Raw genomic sequence first — 14249 nt, 5'->3', positions numbered from 1 at the left:
AGAATTGATTTTGGTTAAAAATAATTTTGACTAAAAGTGACGTGTGTTTGAATGGAATTATATAAAAGTGAATTGAACTATAAATATATGTGTGTGAAAAATCAATACTAGAATCCAAAGCTACAAATGCTAACTTCAATAAGAATCAATTATGTAGGCAGAGTCAATTCTACTTGACAGATACTCTCCCTCCGTTTCTAATTATAAGCAAAATTTATGGAGGCAGAGTCAATTCTATTATGAATATATACATCATTAATTAAATGAACCTAAAAAGTCAATTTTGCTTATAATTAGAAACAGAGAGAGTACAAAGGAAAAATAAGGAACTTTTTATATTAAGTGCTTCTCAAGAAATAAGTTTGGCCGAGCTTTTCCTTTTATGGTGTAGAAAAACCTAAAATAAGAATTCAACTCAAATCGTACATAACAATAAAAAAATATCAAAAGTTCATATCTCATTGAAAACTTCTATAGATTGGACTGAATGGTGTTGATGTATTGAAAAATATCTCATGCAAAGCGTGTAACATTGAACTTCAATTGCGTCCTGGGATTTTTTTTCTCAAAAGTTCATATCAAAAGAATCATCAGCCACTTCTCTAAAGTATGTATTTTCATTTCCCTTTGCCTTTTAAGTCATCTTTTGATTATGCAAATTAGTCTTTGAAACTATGAGGATCTACTAAAATAGTAAATTCTATGAATTGACAAATACATCCCTAAAACTATAATATGTCACTCAAAATGATTGATGTCAATTTCATTACCATAACATTTTATGAATTTTCCTTAAAAAAAAAATACATTTTATGATATTTAAAATTAACTAGTATCGCACGGGCCTCGTGCCAATAAAATTTTAAAACTACTAGTAAAAAAATGTATTAATGAAGAGTTAAATTTAAATTTTACTATAAAGCCCATAAAATTAGCGAGATGATGATTCTAACAAAGGATAATCGCTTCGTGCCTGCCCTAAGGCTATCTCCATCTGGAGGTCTTTCTACCATAAAAAAATGTATTAATGAAGAGTTAAATTTAAATTTTACTATAAAGCCCATAAAATTAGCGAGATGATGATTCTAACAAAGGATAATCGCTTCGTGCCTGCCCTAAGGCTATCTCCATCTGGAGGTCTTTCTACCAAATTTGGCCGAATGGTGTTTCCATGGATAGGTGCCAATTTTTGTTCAAAAATTATGCTACTAAAAAGATAGGGTCTCTTTTTATTTTGATATGTTGGGAGATTTGGAAGAACAGAAATGAGGAGATATTTCAAAATGTGAAAAAAGATTCATGGGCTTCAATCAATTGCATCTGCTCCTATCACTCTTCCAAGGTGTGTGCACTTGGTCAATCTGAGAATCGTCATTTGTCTCGACAAGTGAGATGGAACCCATCTCCCGAAGGATGCATCAAGGTGAATGTAGATGGTTCTTCTTTTGGTAATCCAGGTAATGCGGGTTTTGAAGGCCTTTTGGTTTTGGAGGCCTTTCCGGATCATGTGGCTTCTAATTTTCTAGATGAACTCTCAGCTATTTGGAGAGACCTTTATTTGACTTGGGATCTTGGTTTCCAGACTATTATTATGGAATCTGACTCTAAGACGGCTTTGAACTTGATCTCTAAGGAGCATCAACATGATTTCCATCCTTATGGAATGTTACTTCTCTCATCATTATCATGATGGTGTGATTATTTGATTTTATACGCAATCCATATATCATTATCAATTAAATTTCAAGACTAAAAATTTTGGATCTATTTTTATTTTATTTTACAAAGGATCGAAATTCAATTTGTTAGTTTACATATAGAAATCAATTTAATTTTCATTTTAAAGTTGATGACTAAATACCCCCAAAATATCATATCTACATGTATTATCATCATGAATTATATAATTATCATGAATTCTTTCTTTCAAAAAAAAAAATCACCATGAATTATATAATTTTATGTTTTTCTATGAATTTTGGTTATCAACATTACTGTTGTGTTATGACTCAAAATTGAAGATTTGGAAACGTGAAGAAACGTGACACGATTTGGCAACCGTGTCACGATTTCTGAGGGTCGAATGCATGTTTGTCTTGGAGGCAAAACGTGACACGATTTTGGGAAAACGTGTCACGATTTTCGGCTTGCTGGGCACGTTTTCAGGATAAGGTTGGTCGTACCTTGGGTCGTACGTATCAATCGTGGCACGATTTGGGAAATCGTGACACGATTGTGACAGATCTGAAACACGTTTTAAGCATTCTTTGACCCATTTTGTTGGGTAAGCTTGGTGAATCTCATGGAAACCAGAGGAGGGAACTTTTAGGGTTTTAGATACTAAAGGTTGAGGGTCTTTGGGTGAGGTTCAAAGCTTTAAGATGTGAATCTTGGAGAACCAAAAGAGGGGGCTCTTGGAAAAGGGTTGGTGCCTTTTGGGGAAGATTCATGGGGTTGGGAAACACATGAGTGAAGAGTCTTTTGTAAGCAACATGGGTGAGTCTTGTGAAACCAAAAGAGAAGATCCTTAGTAAAATCAAAGGCTAAGGGTTGGTTCTCTTTTGGGGGTTAGATTCTAGAGTTGGGAAACAATTGTAAACACCTTGGGAGAGTGAAAATTCATGAGTGTCTTGTTCATTGGTGAGATTAGGAAAATGGGTAGAAATTAGGGTTGTTCTTTGTGAGCTTGTTGAAGCTAATTTCTTGTAACCCATTTGTATCTCTTTGTAAGAACTCATTGATAGTGGATTGGAGAGATCAATCTCTCCCCCAGAGTAGGTCAAGTTGGACCGAACTGGGTGAACATTTCTTGGTGTTGTTATCTTTTTCTTTACTCTCTTTATCTTGTTTATCCTTATGGTTGGATTGTGGTTTTGTTATGCACTTGGTTTCTAGATTAGGTCTAGATTGTTGTTATTGCTTATGGTTAACTTTTGGTTGTTGGTTGCCATTGATACTTGCTCCACACATCATAGTTTGTATTGGTGTGATTTTGAGTCCGGAATTCACAACAATTGGCGCCCACCGTGGGGCAAGGGGAGAAGTTTGTCAAGTGTGCACCATGGGTACCAAAGGTTACATCTTGGAGATGGAAGCAAGCTTGGTTCAACGGAAGTGTATGGAAGCATTGAAGGTTGAGACGGTGATGTTAGTCAACCTGGCACAATCAAAGAAGGAAAAGTATGAAGAGAGGAGGTCATGATGGTGATGTTGTGGCGGTGATGTGTGTGTTCTCAATGAGTAAGTTCAGCTTGGAGAAGCGGTGTGAAGAATACTCATGATCAACCTTTGAGGTGGAGTTGCAAGGTGAAGACATAGTGTGTGTACGCATTTGGAAGTTGAGGTAGAGAAAGCTCAACTTGAGGTGGAGTTGTTGACACCGGGAATGGTACAACTATGGAGACCTTGAGTGCTATGCTCTAGTTGTGAGCATGTGAATTCTTCAAGAGGACGGAAGGCATTCCGGGGTTTGAAGAATGTTTGGCATGGCTTGTGGAATTACCGGAAAAGGCCAATGGTAATTGGAGGCAAGTGAATCTTCGGGAGGACGGGTTTGATCACTCCGGGGGCCGAAGAGGTTATGGTGTAGGCTTGTGGAACTACCTAAAAATCCTAGTGTAGTTGAATGGAAGGAACTTCAAGAGGGCGGAAGGCATTCCGAGGATTGAAGAGGTAAAGGTGAATACTTGTGGAGCTACTTGGTGTAGTTGGATGCAAGGAAAAGGAAAAGGAGAATGGTGGTCGATGGTTAAAGTGGCATCTGTAACACCCTCCTTTTATTTAATTATTTTTATTAAGTTAGAGTCTATTTATGTGATTTATTTATATATATGAGGTGTTAATATTTTATTATGTGGCATTATTATATTATTTATTAGAATATGAGAATTATTAGTGTAAGTAGAATTGGAGGTTAGAATAGAAAGAAGAATAAGTTATTGGGCCTAAATAGATTTAGGAATAGTGATTAGTATTATAAATAAGGAAGCTCAGGTTAGAAAAAGTTTTTACGTTAAACCACTTTTTGGAGAAAGAGGAGAAAGAGGAGAACTCAGAGAGAGAACCCTAGGAACGAAGAACGCTGCTTTTGATTTTAGAAAAACAATCTAAGGTAAGGGTGAGACTATCTTTCACTAATATTAAGTCTGTGAATCATTAGATTGCATCTAACAAGTTATAGGATGAGTTTGTGAAGATTTAAGGATTAGGGTTTGAGTGGGAAATTGATGAATAGATGATGGAAAACTGAGAATTGATGATTAGGTGTTTTTTTTAAACTACTTTCTGTTATTTATTTATTTATTTATTCTTGTAGTTGTTTTCTTTCGAGATGCTGATATGTTCTTCGACTTTGGCCTTACGTTTCTGAGTCATTGTTTTGCTTAAATTCTTCATTTTTATTATCTATATTTTAGACTAAAGTGACTACTGTGTAATATACCTATACTAATCCTATCGTGTCACTGTTACTTTATTTTCAACCTCTGTATCAACTTATAGTGTGGAACTAGTCATACACAATGGCGATATTGGGAACTAAATTATAGGAACATGAGTTTGAAGTAAAATTAAGAAATCTGAAATCATACCAGTGGAGTCCATGAAATAACATGTAATTATATTCAGTAATGTTTAAATCTTGGTGAAGGAAGAATTTAATTACAGTATATAGAGTATATATAGTGTTGGTATATGATACTTTGGCACTTTAATAGAGTTTTAATTTTCCTTCTTGTGCTTGAGTATAGCTCACGGTTCACATTCATTAATATAGATGATCTAGAAGTTTTAATTTTGATGAATGTACAAGTTTTTATGACTATTTCATTTGGTTTAATGATATGATTATGACCTTTATTTTAATTTGTATCACTTGCAACGTCTTTGGTCATCAGGAATATATAGGAGTACAAGTTTTTAATTTCATTGTTTATCTATAGCTAATAGCTAAGTAATTTCACCAGTGTAACCTTCTTAGGAAGAAATTATTGAGTTGAATTGTTTAAATATATGAGCGATATTGAATTTACTAGTAAATACAATAATTTTTGGGAAAGGGCTGAACTAAACTAATTCTTTTGTTCAGGGTCTCTAAATAGATTCAACTTATGAATTATGTCGAATTCTCAATTATAAGTTCAGCTGCTGCAATTTTAGTTGTTTAAAATCCTAAACTTTAAGCTTATTAGTTTAAGGGGGTTTTAGTAATCGAGGTAAGGGAAGAAGTTGCGTTTAAGAATATGCAGATTTCTGTGTACTGCAGTGAGGTTTAATTAGCTAGCCACCGTAAATGATTAGTTTGATTTGGAATTATAACATAGGGATACTAATATAGAGTTAGAAATTAATATGATGATTTAATATTGAATTTGGTTGACGTTATTTGTTAGGTGACCACATAACTAATCCCATCAATAATTCCATATATGTCGTACACTAATATATGTGTACATGCCCTTCAAGCTACTTACTGGATTTATACTTATATATAGCATATGTGTACATGTTTTGTGATAGATTTCTAGTAGATTACATGAAGTTGCCGAAGTCAATTAATTTCCCTGTATATACAATTGTGTGCGGCGAAGAATAATTGCTGCTATACGAATTATAATGAACCTATTGAGATGATACTTATCATGAAAAATTGTTCCTATTGTCTTTAGTTGATGTATTGCTTAAATATGTGTTATATAAAGATGTGTTATTTGAAGATGTATGATTTAATGATAATTTTAAAAAGATGTGTTGTATAATGAAGTGCTATTTGGAAGATGTGTGATTTAAATATGTGTTATTTATGATGCTTATGTTGATGCGATGTTTAAGATGTTGATGTTTACCATTTGATACTGTTAAGTTATGATGCTGATATGATGTGACTTTATAAGTGTTGCATATGTTGTTGTTGATCTTATTTAAGATGTAAATGTCGGTCTAAGTCAAAGAGTTTGTTAAGTCGTCGAGTCGTTATGAAGTCATCAAGTTGTTAAGATGTTATGTTGTCAAGATGTTAAGATGTCATAGATGTTCATGAAGTTTCTAAGACGTAAGATGTTGAGTCCATGCATACTCATTTAAAGATGAGGGCTCATGCCCTGGAGCTTTTGCTCAACCACGACGATGGAGCTTTTGCTCAACCAGAGACGAGGGCTCATGCCCTAGGAGCTTTTGCTCAATAGCGACGAGGGCTTATGCCCTAGGAGTATATTTATGCTCATAAGCGACGAGGGCTTATGCCCTAGATTGGTACCACATGCATTTGCATTTTCATGATGATTCAAGATGGTTTAAGACGTTAAGAGTTGCATAGTCAAGTCTAGATGCATTGTCAAGTCAAGTTGTTAAGTTGTGATGTTTTAACGAATTACTTTGTGATGCCTTTTAGTATGATGATATGCGACGATGATTGTGACTGCTGTATGATGATATATTGCTAAGATGAAATGATGATGTCTATGTATTTGATTATAATTGTTAAATTATAAGATGTTTATGTTGTTAAATGTAATTTATGATTTATATACTTAATATTATTGTTTGAGAAATCTCACCCCTTCTGCTTGAAAATGTTGCTCTTCGTATGGGTAACTTGCAGGTAATCAAGATTAGCTGCGGTCGTGGGTGACTATCTCTCACTGTGTCCTTAGGTGCTCTGATACGTAACGGGATGGGAATTTTAATACTATTTTCTGTTCCTTTACGTATTGCTTTTGAAGTTTAAGAATTATTATTGAACTAAGAATTTATGAGATCATTTAAGATGAGGCCTGCGTGCCGAGACTATTTCTATTGTTAAACTAAATCCGCTGCGAAGTTTTTAAATATTATGTTGATGAATTTTTGAAGGATAAATTATTATCTATTTTGTTAAGATTTTATGAATAAAGAGATGTAGCATTCCGTTTATGTGAATTACTCTGATAATTTATTATGAAATTTTTATGTTGGGAAAACGGGGTGTTACAATTGGTATCAAAGCAGGTCGGTCCGTCCGGCCAAGTAGATGAGTCGTAGTGTCGATTAACAGTCGGAATACCATTATTATGTTATTCTAAATGTTGTGTGTTGTGCAGAGAAGAGACCTGGAGGCTGCAAATTTTATCTGCTATAAGAGAACTAGAATGGCTGGAAGGAATGATGCTGCGATTGCTGCTGCGTTGGAAGCTGTGGCCCAAGCTGTGGGACAACATCCAAATGCTGGTGTTAATGCTGAAGGGAGAATGTTGGAGACCTTTCTGAGGAATCATCCTCCCATTTTCAAAGGAAGGTACGACCCTGATGGAGCACAGACATGGCTCAAAGAGATTGAAAGGGTTTTCAGAGTTTTGCAATGTACTGATGATCAGAAGGTGCGTTTTGGTACGCACATGCTGGCGGAGGAAGCTGATGACTGGTGGATGAGCATTCAACCTACCCTAGAGCAAGATGATGCGGTTATTACTTGGGCTGCGTTTAAGAGAGAGTTCCTAAACAAATATTTTCCTGAGGATGTTCGCGGAAGAAAAGAGATCGAGTTCCTTGAGCTGAAGCAAGGAGACATGTCGGTGACAGAGTATGCAGCGAAGTTTGTAGAGTTGGCTCAGTTCTACCCACACTATACTGGTGACAATGCTGAGTTTTCTAAGTGTATCAAGTTTGAGAATGGTTTGCGTGCTGACATCAAGCGAGCCATTGGTTACCAACAGATCCGTGTTTTTTCTAATTTGGTGAGCAGATGCAGAATCTATGAAGATGATACTAAGGCTCATTACAAGATTGTTAATGAGAGGAAAGGTAAAGATCAGCAGAGTCGTCCTAAGCCTTATAGTGCCCCAACTGATAAGGGCAAGCAGAGAGTTAATGATGAGAGGAGACCTGAGAAGAAAGAAGTTCCTGTTGAGGTTGTCTGCTATAATTGTGGTGAGAAAGGCCACAAGAGTAATGCTTGTACTGGAGATGTGAAACGGTGTTTCCGTTGTGGTAAGAAGGGGCATACTAGTACTGAATGCAAGTTTGATGATGTTGTGTGTTTTAACTGCAATGAAGAAGGGCATATTGGTTTGCAATGCAAGAAGCCTAAGAAGGCTCAGACTACTGGGAGAGTGTTTGCTTTATCTGGTACTCAGACGGAGAGTGAGGATCATTGATCTGAGGTAAATTTTCGAGGACGAAAATTCTATAAGTTGGGGAGAGTTGTAACACCCTCCTTTTATTTAATTATTTTTATTAAGTTAGAGTCTATTTATGTGATTTATTTATATATATGAGGTGTTAATATTTTATTATGTGGCATTATTATATTATTTATTAGAATATGAGAATTATTAGTGTAAGTAGAATTGGAGGTTAGAATAGAAAGAAGAATAAGTTATTGGGCCTAAATAGATTTAGGAATAGTGATTAGTATTATAAATAAGGAAGCTCAGGTTAGAAAAAGTTTTTACGTTAAACCACTTTTTGGAGAAAGAGGAGAAAGAGGAGAACTCAGAGAGAGAACCCTAGGAACGAAGAACGCTGCTTTTGATTTTAGAAAAACAATCTAAGGTAAGGGTGAGACTATCTTTCACTAATATTAAGTCTGTGAATCATTAGATTGCATCTAACAAGTTATAGGATGAGTTTGTGAAGATTTAAGGATTAGGGTTTGAGTGGGAAATTGATGAATAGATGATGGAAAACTGAGAATTGATGATTAGGTGTTTTTTTTAAACTACTTTCTGTTATTTATTTATTTATTTATTCTTGTAGTTGTTTTCTTTCGAGATGCTGATATGTTCTTCGACTTTGGCCTTACGTTTCTGAGTCATTGTTTTGCTTAAATTCTTCATTTTTATTATCTATATTTTAGACTAAAGTGACTACTGTGTAATATACCTATACTAATCCTATCGTGTCACTGTTACTTTATTTTCAACCTCTGTATCAACTTATAGTGTGGAACTAGTCATACACAATGGCGATATTGGGAACTAAATTATAGGAACATGAGTTTGAAGTAAAATTAAGAAATCTGAAATCATACCAGTGGAGTCCATGAAATAACATGTAATTATATTCAGTAATGTTTAAATCTTGGTGAAGGAAGAATTTAATTACAGTATATAGAGTATATATAGTGTTGGTATATGATACTTTGGCACTTTAATAGAGTTTTAATTTTCCTTCTTGTGCTTGAGTATAGCTCACGGTTCACATTCATTAATATAGATGATCTAGAAGTTTTAATTTTGATGAATGTACAAGTTTTTATGACTATTTCATTTGGTTTAATGATATGATTATGACCTTTATTTTAATTTGTATCACTTGCAACGTCTTTGGTCATCAGGAATATATAGGAGTACAAGTTTTTAATTTCATTGTTTATCTATAGCTAATAGCTAAGTAATTTCACCAGTGTAACCTTCTTAGGAAGAAATTATTGAGTTGAATTGTTTAAATATATGAGCGATATTGAATTTACTAGTAAATACAATAATTTTTGGGAAAGGGCTGAACTAAACTAATTCTTTTGTTCAGGGTCTCTAAATAGATTCAACTTATGAATTATGTCGAATTCTCAATTATAAGTTCAGCTGCTGCAATTTTAGTTGTTTAAAATCCTAAACTTTAAGCTTATTAGTTTAAGGGGGTTTTAGTAATCGAGGTAAGGGAAGAAGTTGCGTTTAAGAATATGCAGATTTCTGTGTACTGCAGTGAGGTTTAATTAGCTAGCCACCGTAAATGATTAGTTTGATTTGGAATTATAACATAGGGATACTAATATAGAGTTAGAAATTAATATGATGATTTAATATTGAATTTGGTTGACGTTATTTGTTAGGTGACCACATAACTAATCCCATCAATAATTCCATATATGTCGTACACTAATATATGTGTACATGCCCTTCAAGCTACTTACTGGATTTATACTTATATATAGCATATGTGTACATGTTTTGTGATAGATTTCTAGTAGATTACATGAAGTTGCCGAAGTCAATTAATTTCCCTGTATATACAATTGTGTGCGGCGAAGAATAATTGCTGCTATACGAATTATAATGAACCTATTGAGATGATACTTATCATGAAAAATTGTTCCTATTGTCTTTAGTTGATGTATTGCTTAAATATGTGTTATATAAAGATGTGTTATTTGAAGATGTATGATTTAATGATAATTTTAAAAAGATGTGTTGTATAATGAAGTGCTATTTGGAAGATGTGTGATTTAAATATGTGTTATTTATGATGCTTATGTTGATGCGATGTTTAAGATGTTGATGTTTACCATTTGATACTGTTAAGTTATGATGCTGATATGATGTGACTTTATAAGTGTTGCATATGTTGTTGTTGATCTTATTTAAGATGTAAATGTCGGTCTAAGTCAAAGAGTTTGTTAAGTCGTCGAGTCGTTATGAAGTCATCAAGTTGTTAAGATGTTATGTTGTCAAGATGTTAAGATGTCATAGATGTTCATGAAGTTTCTAAGACGTAAGATGTTGAGTCCATGCATACTCATTTAAAGATGAGGGCTCATGCCCTGGAGCTTTTGCTCAACCACGACGATGGAGCTTTTGCTCAACCAGAGACGAGGGCTCATGCCCTAGGAGCTTTTGCTCAATAGCGACGAGGGCTTATGCCCTAGGAGTATATTTATGCTCATAAGCGACGAGGGCTTATGCCCTAGATTGGTACCACATGCATTTGCATTTTCATGATGATTCAAGATGGTTTAAGACGTTAAGAGTTGCATAGTCAAGTCTAGATGCATTGTCAAGTCAAGTTGTTAAGTTGTGATGTTTTAACGAATTACTTTGTGATGCCTTTTAGTATGATGATATGCGACGATGATTGTGACTGCTGTATGATGATATATTGCTAAGATGAAATGATGATGTCTATGTATTTGATTATAATTGTTAAATTATAAGATGTTTATGTTGTTAAATGTAATTTATGATTTATATACTTAATATTATTGTTTGAGAAATCTCACCCCTTCTGCTTGAAAATGTTGCTCTTCGTATGGGTAACTTGCAGGTAATCAAGATTAGCTGCGGTCGTGGGTGACTATCTCTCACTGTGTCCTTAGGTGCTCTGATACGTAACGGGATGGGAATTTTAATACTATTTTCTGTTCCTTTACGTATTGCTTTTGAAGTTTAAGAATTATTATTGAACTAAGAATTTATGAGATCATTTAAGATGAGGCCTGCGTGCCGAGACTATTTCTATTGTTAAACTAAATCCGCTGCGAAGTTTTTAAATATTATGTTGATGAATTTTTGAAGGATAAATTATTATCTATTTTGTTAAGATTTTATGAATAAAGAGATGTAGCATTCCGTTTATGTGAATTACTCTGATAATTTATTATGAAATTTTTATGTTGGGAAAACGGGGTGTTACAGCATCATCATCATTTTAGAGTCAAGGTGGAGAATGTTGTGTTATGACTCAAAATTGAAGATTTGGAAACGTGAAGAAACGTGACACGATTTGGCAACCGTGTCACGATTTCTGAGGGTCGAATGCATGTTTGTCTTGGAGGCAAAACGTGACACGATTTTGGGAAAACGTGTCACGATTTTCGGCTTGCTGGGCACGTTTTCAGGATAAGGTTGGTCGTACCTTGGGTCGTACGTATCAATCGTGGCACGATTTGGGAAATCGTGACACGGTTGTGACAGATCTGAAACACGTTTTAAGCATTCTTTGACCCATTTTGTTGGGTAAGCTTGGTGAATCTCATGGAAACCAAAGGAGGGAACTTTTAGGGTTTTAGATACTAAAGGTTGAGGGTCTTTGGGTGAGGTTCAAAGCTTCAAGATGTGAATCTTGGAGAACCAAAAGAGGGGGCTCTTGGAAAAGGGTTGGTGCCTTTTGGGGAAGATTCATGGGGTTGGGAAACACATGAGTGAAGAGTCTTTTGTAAGCAACATGGGTGAGTCTTGTGAAACCAAAAGAGAAGATCCTTAGTGAAATCAAAGGCTAAGGGTTGGTTCTCTTTTGGGGGTTAGATTCTAGAGTTGGGAAACAATTGTAAACACCTTGGGAGAGTGAAAATTCATGAGTGTCTTGTTCATTGGTGAGATTGGGAAAATGGGTAGAAATTAGGGTTGTTCTTTGTGAGCTTGTTGAAGCTAATTTCTTGTAACCCATTTGTATCTCTTTGTAAGAACTCATTGATAGTGGATTGGAGAGATCAATCTCTCCCCCAGAGTAGGTCAAGTTGGACCGAACTGGGTGAACATTTCTTGGTGTTGTTATCTTTTTCTTTACTTTCTTTATCTTGTTTATCCTTTTGGTTGGATTGTGGTTTTGTTATGCACTTGGTTTCTAGATTAGGTCTAGATTGTTGTTATTGCTTATGGTTAACTTTTGGCTGTTGGTTGCCATTGATACTTGCTCCACACATCATAGTTTGTATTGGTGTGATTTTGAGTCCGGAATTCACAACAATTGGCGCCCACCGTGGGGCAAGGGGAGAAGTTTGTCAAGTGTGCACCATGGGTACCAAAGGTTACATCTTGGAGATGGAAGCAAGCTTGGTTCAACGGAAGTGTATGGAAGCATTGAAGGTTGAGACGGTGATGTTGGTTAACCTGGCACAATCAAAGAAGGAAAAGTATGAAGAGAGGAGGTCATGATGGTGATGTTGTGGCGGTGATGTGTGTGTTCTCAATGAGTAAGTTCAGCTTGGAGAGGCGGTGTGAAGAATACTCATGATCAACCTTTGAGGTGGAGTTGCAAGGTGAAGACATAGTGTGTGTACGCATTTGGAAGTTGAGGTAGAGAAAGCTCAACTTGAGGTGGAGTTGTTGACACCGGGAATGGTACAACTATGGAGACCTTGAGTGCTATGCTCTAGTTGTGAGCATGTGAATTCTTCAAGAGGACGGAAGGCATTCCGGGGTTTGAAGAATGTTTGGCATGGCTTGTGGAATTACCGGAAAAGGCCAATGGTAATTGGAGGCAAGTGAATCTTCGGGAGGACGGGTTTGATCACTCCGGGGGCCGAAGAGGTTATGGTGTAGGCTTGTGGAACTACCTAAAAATCCTAGTGTAGTTGAATGGAAGGAACTTCAAGAGGGCGGAAGGCATTCCGAGGATTGAAGAGGTAAAGGTGAATACTTGTGGAGCTACTTGGTGTAGTTGGATGCAAGGAAAAGGAAAAGGAGAATGGTGGTCGATGGTTAAAGTGGCATCATCATCATTTTAGAGTCAAGGTGGAGAATGTTGTGTTATGACTCAAAATTGAAGATTTGGAAACGTGAAGAAACGTGACACGATTTGGCAACCGTGTCACGATTTCTGAGGGTCGAATGCATGTTTGTCTTGGAGGCAAAACGTGACACGATTTTGGGAAAACGTGTCACGATTTTCGGCTTGCTGGGCACGTTTTCAGGATAAGGTTGGTCGTACCTTGGGTCGTACGTATCAATCGTGGCACGATTTGGGAAATCGTGACACGGTTGTGACAGATCTGAAACACGTTTTAAGCATTCTTTGACCCATTTTGTTGGGTAAGCTTGGTGAATCTCATGGAAACCAAAGGAGGGAACTTTTAGGGTTTTAGATACTAAAGGTTGAGGGTCTTTGGGTGAGGTTCAAAGCTTCAAGATGTGAATCTTGGAGAACCAAAAGAGGGGGCTCTTGGAAAAGGGTTGGTGCCTTTTGGGGAAGATTCATGGGGTTGGGAAACACATGAGTGAAGAGTCTTTTGTAAGCAACATGGGTGAGTCTTGTGAAACCAAAAGAGAAGATCCTTAGTGAAATCAAAGGCTAAGGGTTGGTTCTCTTTTGGGGGTTAGATTCTAGAGTTGGGAAACAATTGTAAACACCTTGGGAGAGTGAAAATTCATGAGTGTCTTGTTCATTGGTGAGATTGGGAAAATGGGTAGAAATTAGGGTTGTTCTTTGTGAGCTTGTTGAAGCTAATTTCTTGTAACCCATTTGTATCTCTTTGTAAGAACTCATTGATAGTGGATTGGAGAGATCAATCTCTCCCCCAGAGTAGGTCAAGTTGGACCGAACTGGGTGAACATTTCTTGGTGTTGTTATCTTTTTCTTTACTTTCTTTATCTTGTTTATCCTTTTGGTTGGATTGTGGTTTTGTTATGCACTTGGTTTCTAGATTAGGTCTAGATTGTTGTTATTGCTTATGGTTAACTTTTGGCTGTTGGTTGCCATTGATACTTGCTCCACACATCATAGTTTGTATTGGTGTGATTTTGAGTCCGGAATTCACAACAATTGGCGCCCACCGTGGGGCA

At 36.0% G+C, this 14249-nt stretch overlaps 2 protein-coding genes across 2 annotated transcripts; both read left to right on the top strand.

The window, feature by feature from the left end:
* The first annotated feature begins 1076 nt into the window (after window positions 1-1076).
* LOC146917430 (uncharacterized) lies at window positions 1077-1690 on the top strand. Its single transcript, XM_085721878.1, has 2 exons — window positions 1077-1163; window positions 1250-1690. Exons 1-2 carry the CDS (start codon window positions 1077-1079, stop codon window positions 1688-1690), a joined length of 528 nt encoding a protein of 175 aa, XP_085578004.1.
* Window positions 1691-7124: 5434 nt separating this feature from the next.
* LOC146917429 (uncharacterized) lies at window positions 7125-8129 on the top strand. The gene has a single exon (XM_085721877.1). The coding sequence runs from the start codon at window positions 7125-7127 to the stop codon at window positions 8127-8129; it is 1005 nt and encodes a 334-aa protein (XP_085578003.1).
* Window positions 8130-14249: the final 6120 nt, after the last annotated feature.

The sequence above is a fragment of the Medicago sativa genome, chromosome 6 (assembly GCF_051527215.1).
Source record: "Medicago sativa cultivar Bolivia chromosome 6, Bolivia_mono, whole genome shotgun sequence".
Classification (NCBI taxonomy): domain Eukaryota; kingdom Viridiplantae; phylum Streptophyta; class Magnoliopsida; order Fabales; family Fabaceae; genus Medicago; species Medicago sativa.
This window is presented reverse-complemented; position numbering and strand designations above follow the sequence as displayed.

Coding starts and splice junctions, on each gene's coding strand:
- LOC146917429 (XM_085721877.1), top strand. CDS start 7,125: ATGGCTGGAAGGAATGATGCTGCGATTGCTGCTGCGTTGGAAGCTGTG.
- LOC146917430 (XM_085721878.1), top strand. CDS start 1,077: ATGATGATTCTAACAAAGGATAATCGCTTCGTGCCTGCCCTAAGGCTA. Junction 1,164..1,249: donor CTACCAAATTTGGCCGAATG/GTGTTTCCATGG, acceptor ATATGTTGGGAG/ATTTGGAAGAACAGAAATGA.